A 17,896-nucleotide genomic window follows, 5' to 3' on the forward strand; every position below is an offset into this window, starting at 1 on the left:
GATATATGTATATATAATAAACAAGCATTTATTAAGCACCTCTATGTGCTAGGTACTGTGCTAAGCACTGAGAATAGAAGAAACAGAAATGTACAAACAGGAAACGGGATTCACAGTCTAATGGGGGAGATGATATGTATACCAATAAAAAGGTATATACAGGTTAAATTGGAGATAATCATTAGCTAAGAAGGCATTATTTTTATGGAGGATTGGGAAAGGCTTCTTGTATAACATGGGATTTTATCTGAGCTGCACATAATTCTGAGGCAATTTGCTGATTGTTGGTTATATACTAAAATAAGAATTAAATAACTGAGGACTACCGTGGTACACCTAAAGTATTTAAAGAATTAAAGACAGGCTTCTGGTACAGTCTGTGGATCTTCTATGGAGGATTTATAAAAAGACAAATAAGAATCACACCAAATGGGAAGGTACACCAGTGAAGGGAAATACCATGAGGGATGAGAGCACAAAGTACAAAGTACCAATCATTCCATCATTTCCCCTGTTTTTCCAAACTCACATTCACACACACTTACACACACACTAATCCCTGTGGAACTCTTCTTGCTCTGCCTCCATTTCTGTGAAGAAAATATTATGGTTAAGGAGATACAAAGGTTAGATGCCTCATTCATGCTTCAGGAAAGCCTAATTTGGGAAAGCCCATTAAGCCATAGTTCTTATTCCTACAATAATCACATGTTAACCTTTCCTTATACAAAGACCTAAAAAGACTGATTAGTCATCTGGACAAGTACAACGGTAGACTATATATGGGAAAGAAGGATATTCCCCATCTTGGTGATCTAGTTACTTGGGACCTAATCCATCAATATAACCAAAACAGGCTTTCTTCCAATGGGACTGATTTAAACCCGGAGATGGAACAAAGATGGATTTTTCAACTCCTGAATTCAGCAACAGAGTACACACTTGACAAAGTTCAGATGTGGAGTTGACATCTCAGTTTCAAAGTTCTATATAATTTAAAACATCTAATATTATATTTTTCTCCATGTTATATCATCTCAGGTCTCTTCTCCCATATAGTATTTCTATTGAAGATGTGAAAATGTTGCTCATAAATGTCTATTGTTCTTCAATATTTAAAAGAATGTGTAATCTCACAATTGTTTTAATCGCTTGAACAGTGCTTATCACAAACCATGTTTTCTTATAAATCAAAGAAAAAATTGGAGGACATCAAAGAGTTTCCCAAAGATATCCAGTTCATTATTCTCCAACTATTTGATGCAGGGTCCAATTCATCATCCACTAAAGTGTCTATTCAAAACATATGTACTGAGAAGTGGAGTCAAGATGGCAAAGTGTAGGGTCACAACTGGCAAACCACCCAAATCCTCTCCTAAAAATGACCACAAGAAATTACCTCTCTCTGTGTTTTGTGCCTCCTGTAGTAATTTTTAAAATCTGAGAGTTAACATGGTTGCCTAGTGTATAATCATGTTTTTGTTGTTGTTCTTGGGTGGTTTTTCTGTCATGTCCAAGTATTTGTGATTCATTTTGGGGCTTTTTTGGCAAAGATATTGGAGTTATTTGCCATTTCATTTTCCATCTCATTTGACAGATGGAGAAACTGAGACAAATAGGGTTAAGTGACTTTCTCAGGGTCACACAGGTAGTAAGAGTCTGAGGCCAGATTCGAATTCAGGAAGATGTCTTCCTAACTCCAGGCTTGGCACTCTATTCATTAAGCCACCTAGCTGCCCATAATAAATTAAATATATGCCTGTGACATTTGCAGAAACACAATAGAACTAGACCTTTGATTTCATTAGTCCAGTGAGCTTCCAGTGAGGAATTTCCTCCGGCAGTACAGGTCAGGACCTTCTTTGCACCTTAGATTCTTAGAAAGCTACCTAGAGCACTGAGAAATAGAGTGACTTCCCAGAGTCAGACAGCTAGTGTGTGTGTGTGTGTCAGGGATTGGATATGAATCCAGACCCTTCTGGCTTCAAAGCAGCCCTCTGGCTACTATGCCATGCTTCTCATTTTAAAAAAACCTAGTAAATAAATAGAATTATAGACCAGAATGATACAGTGGAAAGAGCACTGACTCTGTACTGAGCATGTCTGGGTTCAAACCCTGCCTCTGATATCTAATATCCATGCAACCTTAGGCAACATATTTAATTTCCCTAGAACTGACGTTCCTCGTATATAAAATGAGTAAGGTTAACTAAGGGCCTCAGAGGTCCCTTCTGGCTCTAGGACTATGATCTGCCAGTCCTTATAAATCACATGTTAAACAGAGGAGCTCAAATACTCATTTATATTCTCCCAACTAAATGAAATTCAATAAGAGATGAAAGAAAATTAACAGTTAAGATATAACAGTGTCAGAATACACAAGACACAAGTAGACCATCTCCTTTATTTTTTTCCCTGCTGCCTAAATCCCATATTTAGAGTTTTTTCTTAGAGCAGAAACAGAAGCTGTTGGGGCCCAGAGATGGTGGGGACAATGGAATAAAATAGGACTGAAATATTGTTTATTTGATGAATACAAGTCTGCATTTTATAATGTTTAATATTTTTCCACCTATATATGTGTGTGGGTATGTCAATGAGAAAACATAATAATTTAGATTATGGAGTTTCCATATTGGGTCTTATAAGTTTGCCTAGGATACTGAAAGATTAAATTACTTTTCCTGGGTCATACAGTATGTGTCAGAGGCACAACTTGAACCTGGGTCTTCTTGACTCCAATGATGCCTCTATATCTAACACAATATATGGTCTCTCTAAGAATATAACTTGGGGGGCTGCTAGATGGTACAATGAATAGAGCACCAGCCCTGGAGTCAGGAGAACCTGAGTTCAAATTGGGCCTCAGACACTTAATACAAAAACTAGCCGTGTGACCTTGAGCAAGTCACTTAACCCCAATTGTCCTCCAAAAAAGCAAAAAAAAAAAGAATATAACTTGGTAAGTGTAGCTAGGTGGCACAGTGGTTAGAGCATGGGTCCTGGAGTCATATGGACCTGAGTTCAAATCCTTCCTCAGATACTTACTAGCTATGTGACCTTGGACAAGTCACTTAACCCCAACTGCCTCCAAAAAAAATAGAATATAAGTTACAGTTCTCTGTGTCTATAAGTCACAAGATCACTGGAACTCCCCTCTGAAGTTAATGAAGAAATCACAGGTCCAATTCAAATACAGATATCTAGATAGCTTTATACATATACATATATTTATCCTGCATTTTATGGTAGGTACCATGTCTCATTAAGTACTTAGAATATCTTAATGTTCACTTTTTTCCTTTACATATTAAAGCTGATAGTAAGCATAACACTAATATATTTCTCCATTTAGTATGCATATAACAAATGTGATAAAATTCCTCAAAGGAGATCACTTTTATCATGTGGTATTTAAAAGCTCACCCAATAAATTAAAAGTGATATACATAAACGCTATTATAAAAATACTTAATTTTGTATACCAACCTGATTATTCTGGTTTTCGTTACAAAAATCCAGTGGTACATTACTTAAAGGAAATTCAAAGGAAAAATATGTACTGGATAATTTCAGTGGTGGCTGTAAAACTAAGAAAAAAGGAAACATTACCATATTTATCATTCATAATACCAACACATCACTAATTTTCAAAATATTATTCAATTTGAAAAAATTCAAGCCAAGCATATTTAATAAGTAATATTAGAACCAGAATATTTTTACTTCTATAAAACCCCTAAGGTTTCTCTAAGGTTCTATAAAGCCAAGCATCAATAGCTTTCCAGAGAGCTGCTACTGTGAACAGCTTTAAGATTCTGATTACATAGTATAGTGAACTCTCTATTTATTCAGCCATAAACTAAGGCAAAACATTCATGGAAACCAAAGTACAGCATTCACAATGTTATAAAAAAATAACTTGTCACTAAAGTGACCACATAGTTTTCACCAAAGTGGCCACATAGTTTTAAACAAAAGTTATCATTCAGTAAGTCCTGAACTCAATCATCCTTAAGGAGCAAGCCTCCACAAGGGACACAAATTAAAAGGTCAAAGTTCTCCACCTCTAGGCCACAGTAAATATATTCTCAGTTGGCATCAAGTACCCAAGGAAAGGTCTTTTTCATCTCAACTCAAGGTTGGTTCTCAGATTCCATGGTTCCTCTTCCATGGTATAGCTCCTGCCTGAATCTACCCAACTGCCACCTGGATTCAAAAGTAGGCAGCTCTCAACTCCTCATTCAGCCCCTCGTCCAGTTCCTTGTCCAGTGCCTTGTCCAGTTCCCATTCCATTTTGAAGCTCCCAGTGTCCAGTCCACCTCAAGTCCTTTGAAGTTTCTGTTTCTGGGAAGACAAAGCTTAACAGAGCCAAAACAACATTCATTCACATTGCTGGCACCATCATCAATTCACTATCTGCCTGTGAAATCAACAGAGACTCACAAACAAGGTCCAAGAAGTCAACACAAATCATTAGCATAGAAATCAATACAGACCCACAAACAAGGTCCATAAGGTCAGCACAAATCATCAGTAAAGTCCCAAGATCTCCAAGACCCCCTTCCAGGACTTCTGTAAACAGACAAATAGAAAATCCTCTTTCAGGGCTTTCAGTAAGGTCCCAGGGCTTCTGTACAAAGTATCACAAACAAAAATCAATACAGACATAACAGACAAATATAGAGTGCTGAGATACCACAAGTTCTCTCCTCACCACAAGAGTTCTCTTCTCAATTCTTCTCAGTTTTGCCCTCTCTCAGCTTGGGCTTCTCCTTATATATGGTCATTAGCTTCTCTCCTTCCTGTTGCATCAGCAACAGGGGTTCACAGGTTATGGGGTTCACAAGTTGTGGGATTCACAAGTTTTGTTTCTTAACAAGAACTTGATATAACTGTGGGCAAAGCTTAAAAGAAACTTCAGCTGAAACAAGGCACTAAGTATTTCTTTGCTTGCCATTATAGGTTTCTTCTAAATACTAATTTTTGTACTCTATGAGTGATCAATCCATCAGCATGCATTCATTAAGTGCCTACCCTGTGTCAGGCTCTATACTTGGTGCACAACTTAGGACTAATGTATCCTCCAGTAGCTGGGGATACAAAGATAGAAATGGAACCACCCTGGACCTCAAGGAGTGTATATTCTGTCAGTAAAGACAACATTTGTAAACCTAAACAAAATATATGGAGGAAAGGACCAAGTTAATTAGGGGCAGATGAAGGTATTCACATATGCTGACATCAAAAAAGGCCACATATATGAGGAGGCCCTTGAGCTGGACTTTGAAGAAAATTAGGCATTTGAATCTGTAGAGGGGAACATGGTGTACGTTCCAGATTAATAAAAAGCATCCATGCAAAAGCAGAAATAGAGCGTGTGTATGATGAATAAATAGCAAGGCAGCTAATTTGGCAGGACTAAAAAGTGTAAAAAGAGTAATGTATAATGACTGGGAAGATAGGTCAGAGTCTGGTTATAAGGGGTTTTATATGCTAAAAAGATTTGTCTGTATTTGATCTTAAAGGTAAAAGGAAATCACTGGACTTCATTAAATAGTGGAGTGGCATGGTCAGATCTGTGTGTGCTTAAGGAAAATCACTTCAGCAGCCAGGTAGAGGAAAGATTGGAGAGGGAGGACACTTGAGGCAGTGATACCAATTATGAGGCCATTGAAATGGTACAAGTGAGAGGAGATGGGGACTTGAAATAAAATGGCAGCTGCATGAGTAAAGAAAATTGGTCTTGGGGCGGCCAGGTAGCACAGCGAGTAAGATCACCAGCTCCAGTGTCAGGACGACCTGGGGATTGAATTCCGGGCTCAGATACTTAGCACCACACCCAGAAATAACTGGCCGTGTAACCTTGAGCAAGTTACTTAACCCTGATTGCTTTAAAAAAAAAAAGAAAATAAAGAAAAAAGAAAACTGGTCTGATGCAAGAGATGAAGAGGAAGAGATAGCAAGATAGGACAGGTGGGGAAAGTAATGCTGAGGCTGAGAACTGCCTAGAAATGCTTCAAGTACATGGTAAGCTGTTGATTAAGGTCCAGACTAGATAACTTCAAAGAGGTTCACCATAGACATAGGAACTGGAAAAAAAAAAACATCCAGTAAGGAGTGGAGGAGTTCTGATCTGGTTGGGAGAATTCATTCACACTGATTAAATCTTAAGGATTTGAAATGTTACAATAAATTTTAACAGTTTTTATTATATTTTTAGGCCCCACATCAAACTTTTTTCTTCAAATTAGTTCATGTCATCTGTATATATACACACACACATACACAGACTGCAAAGATTTAGGTCATTTCAGGTTATAATTTGATATTATGTCTAAACAACATAATAATGTACAAGACAACATAACAACCAGTGCTGCTGATTCAGTGAGTTAAGTTTTCATTATTTTAACTCAACTGAAAATAGATATATTATTTTGAAAGTTGAGTTTGCTAAGCTGAAGTTGGAAACTCATGTAAAATTCAGAAAAGAAAATTAGAAGAAAAGCATCTTATTTACTTAAAAGGAAGTCATGGCACTAATTAAATAAAATACTAAAGTATATCATGTGCATAAGTACATTTACACTTACAGTTTTGTAATTCATTCTTTGATTTCAGAACTTACAACAAGTGAAGGACCTTCTACTTGCTGACACCAACCCCTTGATGCCATTCCCCTCCAGTCTTCCCCAGAAGATTGCCACCACTATAATCTTCATTCTCTCCCTAAATACTGGTTTATTTCCTGCTACCTACAAACATGCTCATGTTTCCCCTATCCTGAAAAAATCCCTCACTAAATCCTACCATCCCCACTTCCTCCAATTCCAACTCTGACACTATCATTCTATATCTGCCTTCCTCTTTTCAGTTAAAGTCTGTAAAGGAGCAATCTATATGAGATGCTTCTAATTCTTCTTCCTCTCTTCTCAACTTTCTCCTCATTCTGGCTTTCAATCTCATCATTCATTTGAAATTGCTCCAAAATTGTCATCTGTAACCTGTTGTATATAAAGTTTGCACAGATACCCCCTGTCTTCTTCTGGCTGACCACATCTATGAGTCAGCAATTGGGTCCTTTGGAGAGGATGAACTGCCTGGCTGAAGCTAAGAGAGCTAAAATGAGCTCTTTCTTGACACAGAAGGTCCTAAGTGGTCCCTTCATTCCCTTTTCAGATAGTTCAGCAACAGGAGGGCAGACTGCTATGTCAGTTAAAAGAAGATTCCCTTCCAGATGACTCTCTTCCAATGACTCTCCAGATAGAATAATTACCAAACTTCCTGCAGTGGCAACCACACTGGCATAGCCATGTCTGCTAGCATAGGTTCTTAGATCTGTTTCACTAGGAAAGATAGTTGTTTAAGGGGTCAACAACATTTTTTAATTATATTCACTAGTTCAGGGGAAAAGTCAGCACCTTGAACTTCAGAGAAAATACAAACAGAGGAAATACAAGCAGAGAAATAAAGACCAACAGACAGGGCTCTGCCTGAATCAACTATTCAATTTATATATATCCATGGATCAAGAGAGTCTTTAAGTCTGAGCAGTCAGGGATCTCTGAAGCTCAGAAGCTTCAGAATCTCAACCAGGGAATCACAAGATCCTTCTCATAAGTGAGCCCCCAAAGCAGAATACCAACTGAGAGTATATATACTCCACCTGAGGCCAATTAATAGGCAGAGAAGATCTTAAATCCCATTAACATTACACTTCCAGGGAGGGGTTTGAAAAGACTGACCTTAAGCCACTTGGGCATTGTGATGTTAATACCCACATGGAAACTAGAGCTGAGGACTTTAGCCTAGGCCCCTGACTGCCTTCTCCTGTCCTTGGTTGATATAATTTTTAAAGTAAATGTGCTCATCTTGGACGAAACTTTGTAAATTTAAGAAATTCTGGGTCTCTATGGCCAGAGCTCCTCATTCTTTTTGAGAGCCCTGTGGCCTTTGACACTATATAAAGTTATTCTCCTTGACACTCTCTTCACTCCAGGTTTTCCAGGCTCTGCTCTCAGTGGGTTCTCCTTCTAGCTGAATGGCATTGTCTTCTCAACCTCCTTTGCTGGATCTTCTTCCAAGTCACAATCACTAACCATGGATGTCTCCAAAATCTGTCTTGAATCCTCTTCTCCTTTCTCTATACACTATCTTACTTGATGATCGTATCAGCTTTTGTGGGTTCAAGATAATAAATTCCAAATCTCTATATCTAACTCTAGTTTCTCCCCATTGCTTGGTCCCACATTTTTAACTCCATATTGGACATTTCAAACTAGCTGTCCCTTAGGCATCTTTTTTTTTTTCCCTCAAACCTCATCCCATTCCAAACTTCTCCATTACTGTCAAAGATACCACCAAAATTCCCAGTCACTCAGATTTGCAACCTGAGTCTCATCCCTGAGTTCTCACTCTCAATTAGCCCATATATCTAATTACCTGTTTCTACCAGAACAACATTTCTGGTAACATCCCTTTCTTGCCACTCATACAACCACTTCCCTAGTTCATATCCTCATTATCTCTAATCTGGACTACTGCAATAGCCTTAAAAATTGTCTCCCTGTCTCAAGTTTCTACTCACCCTAATCTATCCTCCACACAACTGCCAAACTAATTTGTTCATACATAGGTCTGATCATATCACTCTCTTAGTCAATAAACTCCAATCATTCTCTATCACCCCTAGAACCAAATATAAACTCCGTTGTTTGGTGTCTCAAAGTCTTCTTTACCACCTAGCAGCTTCCTACCTCTCCAGTCTTATAGGTATTACTCCATCCATGCCCTTCAATCCAAACATACTAACAGCTGGCTCAAGTGCCATGCACACAATACTCCAGTTTCCATTTCTGTGCCTTTGCAAACCACAGCCCATGGGTAGGAGAATGTGTTTTCTCCTTACTTCCACTTCTTTTAGCTGAGTCTTGAAAGAAGTCGAGAATTTTATTTTCACTATCTATGGAAGTGCTTTCTGAGACTTTTACTTGCTAGTGTCTTCTATCAGGTTACCTTCCATCTACTCTGTATCTTCAATGAACCTATTTATATACTTGTCTCGCCCATTAGAACGTGAACTTTTTGATGGCTTTTCTTTGTATCCCAGTGCTTAACCCCTTGCCCACCCCATAGTAAACACTTAATAAATGTTTGCTGAGTGATTGATTAATTGAAATGAAGAAATCTCATATGATTTTGTTAACCTTCTACTTTACTTAATATAGTAATAGGCTGAGGACAAAGCATAGGAGGAAATGTCATTTTAGTATTCGAGAACTTTAATAAAGACATTTCAATATCTTAATAATTTTCCATATCTGTGCATGTATATACTTTATCCAGTTAGCAATAACAAGACGTTCTATCCACAACACCAGACATTTTTGCTGGCTGTCCTCTAGACACTAAGGCTATATAAGCTCCTCATTTCTACCTTTTGTCTTCCCTAGCTTCCTTCAAGTCCCAACTAAAATCTCACCTTTATCAAGAAACTCTTCCCAATCAGCCTTAATTCTAGTGCCTTCCTTCTGGTAATTATTTCCATCCTGTACATAGTTTGTTTGTACTTAGTCTCATAAAGTCAAGGGATCCTTGAGAGCAAGGAATATGTTTTACCTTTCTTTGTATGCCCAGTGTTTAGCACAATGCCCCACACATGGTAGATATAATGAATTTTTATTGACTGACTTTAATTCATGACAGAAACTTTTCAATCTCTATAAAACCAAAATCTCTTTATTGTGCATTTTAAAACACTAGAAGAGAAATAATTGCAGTTAGGGTAAAAATAAAAATTAATTAAATTAAGTACACTTTCCTGATGTGAGTTACGTGAACATCCTCTGTTCTGTCTGCACTAATGATATGAAGTCATTGCTATGGATCATAATATGACTGTGGTGTATTTTTTTAAAAAGTCTCATAGAACCTAGCTTCTGTTCTTTCTAAAGTCTGAAATATAAATTTAATTGCATTCCCAAAGTTTCTATACATCCCAAATATTTTGTATCCAAAACCTTGTCCCAATCATTCAATTTACCTACCAATCGCTTTGACACTACATGGTGGTACCAGTGGAGCTATTAACGGGACTAAAGAAGGCGACAATTGAGTATCAAAAGAATGTGATGTAGAACAAAGGTAGGAGAGCGTTGACGACTCAGTGAAATTAACACTAATTGGAAGACTGAAGTCATATGCTGCCACCTAAGGGACAAAAATATATATAATCCATGATTACTCTAATATATTGTGTAATAGATTATCTTGTGACACTAATATCTTTCACTTTCTAATACTATTTAAATTATTTCCTTAGGGATAGGTTTTGATTGTTTAATCAATTTTTCTCTATTAATTTAAAGTTAATCAGATAAATCAAAGTTCCACAACCAGCTATTTCCAGGATCTCAATGACTACATCCTCCATGTCCTTTTCCCTAGAAAAGACATATTAGACAAAATCTTTCCACATGACTTAACAAATTATCAATTAAAGAGACAATAGCCAATCAAACTTTCCCATTTTTGAATGGTCTCAAGGTTTCAGATAAATAAAATGTAGCTCCTCCCCACCAAAAAAATTAAAGACCTTCATTTTAAATTAAATAAATAGGATAAAGAGGTTTTAATTAAAGATGAAAAACTTAATTGTTCTTTTGCATTAATATTAATATTATTTCATCTTATAGATGAATTCAACCCTGATGTTTGAGAGTCAGGGCTTCTCACTTTTGAGTTATGGTCAAGTTGTATAAATATACTTGTAATAACAATGAGGAATGGAACACAAGTGAGAGGTATTGAGAAAGAAGCAAAGCATGGCATTTAATATTTCTAAATCAGTATTTTTCACTCATATTCTGATATAATAACAAAGGAAAAGGAACACAAGTGGGAAGAAATTCTAAAAGGATCAAAATAGGAATAATAATTAATTTCCCAGAGGAGATTCAAAGAATCACAGAAGTGAAATAATCAGATTGATTTTGTGTCTTTTTTTAATTGATCCTATTTATAATTAATTGATCTTATCCTATAACTGCCTAAGTCATGATTCCTTGTCTCTGAACTTAATTCAGAAATTTAACTGGCCAGTAATGAGTTAAGTTTAAAAATGCAATTCTTCTGTTAATCACTGTCCTATTCTTGTATCAAGGGAATTTGTTACCCTGGAAGGATGCAGATGGACACAAGGGAGTCTGGTCTAGTATTGTTACACCACCAAGTTATTCTTAAAGGAAGTCTGATTTTTTTTTTCTAAAGAAGTCTGGCTTGCTGTCTCTTTCCTTGTAGATGGAGCTGGACTCAAACAATGAATATTTCTTAGTCACAGGAGGGAAAGAGAGGTCTGTTGCTAGCACTCATTCCCAATATCTATCCAATCATATTTTCTTTCACCTATGATGCTAGTCTTCTTATTTTCTGTACTCACTAAAATTATAAAAAAGAATTGTCTCCCTCCTGCACAGTCTTAGCTTTGCCGAGGAAGCTGGGGTCCTATTTATTGGTAAATTCACACTTTACAAATAAACTGATCATTCTCAGAACTTTGTACCTCAGTCTACCTTAATTTTTAATTATTACAGAATTAACTATAAATTGAAATGAAAGTCTATGGAGTGTGTAGCAGAGAAAAAGGACATAACAACCAGCATAATCAAAAATGGAACAGACTTACTATAGAGGAAGAAGATTGTCTTTCATTAAAGGTCCTCAAAGGCCAGATGACCATTTGGTGGGTAGAACATACGGGTGACACACAAGCAAATCTGAGTTAGAGTAAATGACCTCTTAGTTCCTTCCAAACAACATTACTAATTTAATGGCATCAAATAAAATGGAGTAGCACTTGCAGGGAAAGGATATTAAAAAACAGATGAAAATTATGGATATGAAAGAACAAATATAAAATAAAAAAGTTAGGGGCATTGAAAGAGTAAGGAGTAATCTGCTATAAAGAATGAAAATATTATTTAGTTGCTATTTTTCTCTGTTAAAGATAGTATAGGAGAACAGATTCCAATTTTTGGTGGATTGTTGCAGGAAGGTTAGAGTAAAACAGACATATGGAATCCTTAAACTTTGTTGCAGGTTCCACAAAAGTGCCTTAGAGTTAGAGATCATAAAATGAAACCATAGCAATGTCGGAGGACAAGGCTGCTACAAGATTAGGTACTCTACAGAGAGTTCGTAAAAGCTCATGAGAAACAAATCATTGGCTTGAGAAGTGGATGGAGTCATCTTTCCTCTATACCAAAAGCAAATGGAATGCCCTAGATTATTTTGCTAGGCTGACAAAGGTTGTTTCATGGTTTCTAGTCCAAATCTGTGTACAGGCCTCAACCTGCAAGTACGTCCCATAGCCCAGGACCACATACCATAATCTATTTGCTAGAAAGGGCAGGCTGGAGAGGAGGATTCTGGGAAGATAACAGAGTAGGTCAGAAAATTCTAAGTTCTTTAGATTTTTCCCTACAAAAGAGATAAAATAGCACTTTAGGGTGAACAAATTCCAGGTAAAAATAAATAGGAATGGGGTACAACAGGGGTCTTCCTGGGACAATTTGAAAAGATCAGAAGAAAAATTCCAGGACAAGATTTGGTCTCTATGAAAAGTAAACAGCTCCATTTTAACAATAAGCAGCAAGCCCTGGGATTAGTTGGTTTGAGAGTCTGCCTTGGCCGCATTCAGAGGAATGTTTACTCCTGGCATAGTGAGGGGAATTAAGAGTCTTAGACCAGGAAGATCAAAGGAACCTCTACTGAGAAAGAGCACCAGACCCAGCTGTGCTGAAAAGACTGGCAGGGGTGATAGTGAACCAGCACATGCCTAGTGAGTACAGAGGCAGTGGGGCAGAAAGCCCCTGACTGTGGGCACTTACAGGAGGTTGGAGGTTTGGCTCTGGTTCCAGGCTAGAGGGAAGAACTGAAGATCTAGGGCAAGAGGCACCATCTCCCATATCCCAGGGATAGAGGTGATTACAAAAATTAAGGTATTACAACAAAAAATGCACAGGTAAAGGAGAAAGAATTCAACTATAGAAAGCTATTATAGGAATAGAGAAGACAGGGTTCATCTTCAGAGGATGATATTGAAATAAAGAAACTCCCAAAGAGTAATGTCAAATGGTCACCTGCCCAAAAAGAATTAATAGAAGATCTTTAAAAAGATTTTAAAAATCAAATGACAGAGATGGAGGAAAAATTAAAATAACAATAATAATACCAGAAAAACAAGATAATTATGAAAGGAAAGTCAACCATTTAGAAAAGGAGATTCAGAAACTTAAAGAAGAAATTAATACCTTGAAAATTAGAATTGGGCAAGGTGAAGACAGCAAAATTATAAGAGATCAAGAAATAATTAAACAAAATATGAATAATGAAAAAATAGAAGAAAAAGTAAAACATCTTATAATAAAAACAACAGATTCAGAAAATAGATCAGGAAAACAAAAATAATCAGACAAACTGAAAGTTATGATAAAAAAAAGAAGCTTGTTACAATAACATAAGCAATAATTAAGGAAAATTGTCCTGAATCTCTAGAGATGTGGACTAAGAGAAGATAAAGTCTATGAGGCCAGTTAAAGGAAAAAGTTGATAGAGATGTTGATAGACATGATTATGTCCACATTGAGGGTGAGGATCAACCAAATAAGGAGTGGCACTTCACCTTATAATCAAGTTCTGCCAAATAACACCACCATTTTGTTATACTTCACAAGAAATTGAATCCTCTATTGGATATGTAGGTTTTCCTACAAGAGTTTAAAAACACTTTTGACATACTTTCTTTGATCCCAATATGCCAATCATCAGATTTATCTACTCAGGAAAAGATAAGGAAATATGATAGAATTATGCCAACTACAACTACAACCCTAAGACATTAATTACCAAAAAATATCTATTACTCTTATTAATCAATTTTTTGGATATTTGACTACATTTATCTTCAGTGACTCTAAACCTGGTCATACCTATACCAGACAAAATATCCACAACTGAACTTAATCTCAAGATAGCCTTGCTAAAAAGAAAGGTAAAAGAAGATTCCCAATTTTTTAAATGAAAATTTCACAAATTAAAAAAAAAATTGAGATCCAGCCAAAACCAAGACAACATTTCACTCCCTAGCTACTCTCAGGACCTTACAACTGAGTTTTGGGTTTATATCTATTAATTATATCTAATAATGCTCTGGGACACGCTCTCTTAATTTCTCCCCCACAACCAATCAATACATTAATCACACATAATAGACAATTTACTAAAAATATGAAGCCAGGGTAAAATCAGGAAAATATGTTAATAGAAAATACTAACAAAATAAATCACCTTTCCCCACACTTTTGTCTGACAGCACTATTTTTGGGCAAGACACTCCAAGGTAAAAGCACTAATAGCAATGTGTCAGCATGAGAACCTGGGATAATTGTAAAAAGCTTTGTTATCACTAGGCACAGCAACCTTGAAAATAGGCTCTAAGATAAAGAGAAAATTGAAGTCATTTAAGCAGGTTGACTTACCTGGAAATAGATACTGAGGGAAGAAAGATGTTAATGAAAAACAATTATAGTAATTAGTTTCAGATAAGTAATTAAGACCATAAGGGGTAACAATAAGTAATTATACAAAAGTTAGTCAAAACGACAAAATACTTCATTCTTCAAAGGAGCAAATGATGAGAAAGGGGATTGAGGACTATAAATGGATAAATGTTTCCCTATAATTTAAGACATTATCAAAAGCTATTGAGTATTTATTGTGTGTAGCGTATTACACAGTAGGAATACAAAGAGATACAATCAGCAGACTAACTAACTGATAGAGGCAGACAAAAGCTAACTGAGTAGAAGAAAGGAGCAAACAACTCAAAAAGGAATAAGCCCTCCACATCAAAGTAAATTAAGCTTTAATGCCAAGCTCAAAAGCAAACCAAGGCAAAAATAAAATAAAATTAGTGGTGTTACAATAAACTCTGCAAGGATTCCACTATGTGACAATGCAGTTTCTGTAAGAATCACCAAAGTGGTTCAGAAAGGCAATCAAACCATTATGTACCCGATAAATAAGGACAGAAATTAAGTGTTTAAAGAAGAAATCAAATTAGAGTAGAGAATTAAATGAAAGACAGTCTTCGAAAGAGAAGATTCTTTTAAAAGGGAGAATGAAAGAACTGAAATATAAAAATGCAAAGACAGAAGCAAAATTAAAGCAATACAATCAAAATAATAACTGATAACTTATAATCCTGTAGTGTTTAAGGTTCACTAAGCATTGTATATATGTGTATGTATGTTTGAGTTCATATTCACACACACACACCTACACATATATAACTATGTTTGTATGTGTATAATCTAACTTGATATGATCCTTACAATAGCCATATGAGGTAGATGTTTATAGCTAGGTCACATTTAATGTGAATTTGAATAATGCAAAATTTGATTTAGTACAAATTATAAAATGATACCAAGTTCTGCTTCATAAAAGTCAAAGTTCAATTGTAATGCCGGCAAACTAGTTGAGGGTTTTAACATGTGGCTATGTGATCAGTTTCCACTTGCTTATCATCACATGTCAATATCATCATACTTCATGGCATATTACCAACATTTGTCATACCTTTAAAAAAATCTTAACAAAATGGACAAAAACAAGAATACTTTTGATAGAAATGCTAACGACAGAAAAAAAGAAGAGGGATTTTATTACATTAGAATATTTCCATTGTAATAACCAGACAATATAATTTTATATAATTGAATACATTAATAATGTTTTTCAGCATATAAGTCTGGGTTTATTTTAGGTATAAAATTCAGTCATTTTTAAAAATTTTCCTTTCTATGATCATTCTGTTATTGTAGTAAACTTAGGTCATGGCCTTAACATGGTTATAGTAACTCCAAAGAAAGAGCAAATATCAGAATGTCTGAATGTACATTATAAAATATTATAAAACATGTGAAAAATTTTAAATGGTAAAGTTGTATCACATATTTGTGGATTGCAAACAACTACAAGTAATAGAGATGTTACAGTGATAGAAATGGAGGATCTGTTAGCAGTATGTTTTGGAATCGAAGATTGGAATAAAAATATATTTCCCTTTGCAATGAAGGCATTAAGGCAAAAGTTTCTAATTTACTTAAGTCTGTAAATAAAATCATAGAAACAAAGTAGACAGTGAAGAAACTTTTACTGAAAGCATTGATTGGCTTGATCATTTTAAAAAATCTAGTTCAACTGTTAAATGTTAAATATTCAAATTACTAAAGAGGAGGCCCATGTTTGTGAGGATGCAGCAGCTAAATATCCTGATAATGTTGAAGAAAATGAAGAAGGTGGTGTAATGGGAATGGGAATTTGAAGATCTTCCCTGACCCTTAATAGACCTAGGGGGGAGTTTGAAGACCTCCCCTGCTTTTAAAGTAAACTCTGCCCTTTAATAGGCTGAATGTAATCGCATGAAGCCTGTGATAGAGGGAATTTGCTGAAGGGTACAGAACAGCCCACAGGAAACTTCCCTGCTGTGAAAAATAAACTCTATACCCTAATAGGATAAATATAGTCACATGGAGCCTGTAGTAGGAGGAGTTTGCTGAAGGGAAGCAGAGCCCACAGGAAGCTGGTAGTCAGAGCTAGCAAGATGGTGGGGGTGAGAGGACACTCGGGCTGAGAAATAAAAATATCAACCTGGATTTAAAGTGTCTAAGGGTTATCTAAGACTTTTACTGAGAGGTAATACAGAAGCACTTTAAAATTTAAATCAATACTTTTTCATGATCTCAAAATCCTTATACTCAATCACTTCCAGATCTATAGCAATCATATAAGAAAGAATAGGTGACTAAAACTGTTTAGGAAAACTGGTGTTCAAGTTACTTTAGCAAAGTTGTTGAAAAATATTGCAAAGACAACAACTGCATCTAAATTGTAACATTTGCTTCATTGATTTTAGATAATGCTCCAAGTCATCCAACTATACTTGGGTCATTGCGCGAAAATGTGAGCATGCAAAATCACCATAATGTGGATAAAACTCTCTGCACACATAAGCATCTGTGTGAAGATTTATAGAAAGAGATGAGAGTTCAGTCTATGTTGTTAAAATATTTTAAAATAATGATGTTTTCATCATCTCATATATATGATAGATATGAAATTCAAGATTTAAAAATATTTTTAAATTTTGCTTTCTATAATTAATAAGAGATAATTTTTTATTACTAATTTCCATTGGACTGGAACAAATTACTATATTTTATGTATAGTTATAACTCCAAATAATGCAAATTTGAATAATGCAATGAATTTGTGGCATTCACTATCACCACTAACTGAAACCTCTCAGTATTATCCTCCTTTTTACAAGGATTGAGTCTGAGAGGTGGAAAAAGGTGAAGTACAATGCTTAGGTTCACACAAGATATTCAGTATCTGAGGTAGCATTGAAATCCAAATCTTCCTGAGCACATCCTGTACTCTGTCTACCATAATCAATCCACCAAATCAAAATACAATAATGTCATAAGAACCCATGAAAAGCTACCAAATAAGAGTTCTGAATGTGAAAATGGGATTCAATATGGCAATATAAAGATTGTAGGTCTTCAAAAATATTCATCATGAAGAAGAAAACCTAAATGACCCATTTCAGGAAGTTTGGATAGGAAAATTATCTAGAAATACTGAAAGGAGATAAAGTACAGAGTCCACAGAACACCAAGAAAACACAAAATTTAACTAACCAACAAACATTACAATCAAACAGAAATACAATAAGATACAAATACAAGAATAAATTTTGAAGACAGTAAGAGAAAAACCTTTCACAATCCAACAAAAATCACTCAGAATAGTAATGTATTGTTTC

At 35.6% G+C, this 17,896-nt stretch overlaps 1 protein-coding gene across 1 annotated transcript in view; it reads right to left on the reverse strand.

The window, feature by feature from the left end:
* The window catches only part of CFAP47 (cilia and flagella associated protein 47), a 963,244-nt gene that overhangs the window by 797,324 nt on the left and 148,024 nt on the right, over window positions 1–17,896 (reverse strand). Inside the window, exons 22-25 of the mRNA XM_069063838.1 lie at window positions 10,050–10,212; window positions 3,490–3,590; window positions 2,468–2,510; window positions 717–721 (exon numbers count right to left, since the gene is read on the reverse strand). Of these exons, the coding sequence (XP_068919939.1) occupies window positions 717–721; window positions 2,468–2,510; window positions 3,490–3,590; window positions 10,050–10,212 (312 nt within the window). The remainder of the gene's footprint in view (window positions 1–716; window positions 722–2,467; window positions 2,511–3,489; window positions 3,591–10,049; window positions 10,213–17,896) is intronic.

This window comes from Petaurus breviceps, unplaced genomic scaffold (assembly GCF_028583685.1).
Source record: "Petaurus breviceps papuanus isolate PSGF00001 unplaced genomic scaffold, PetGlider_PUasm1.0 90603, whole genome shotgun sequence".
In the NCBI taxonomy this organism is placed as follows: Eukaryota; Metazoa; Chordata; class Mammalia; order Diprotodontia; family Petauridae; genus Petaurus; species Petaurus breviceps.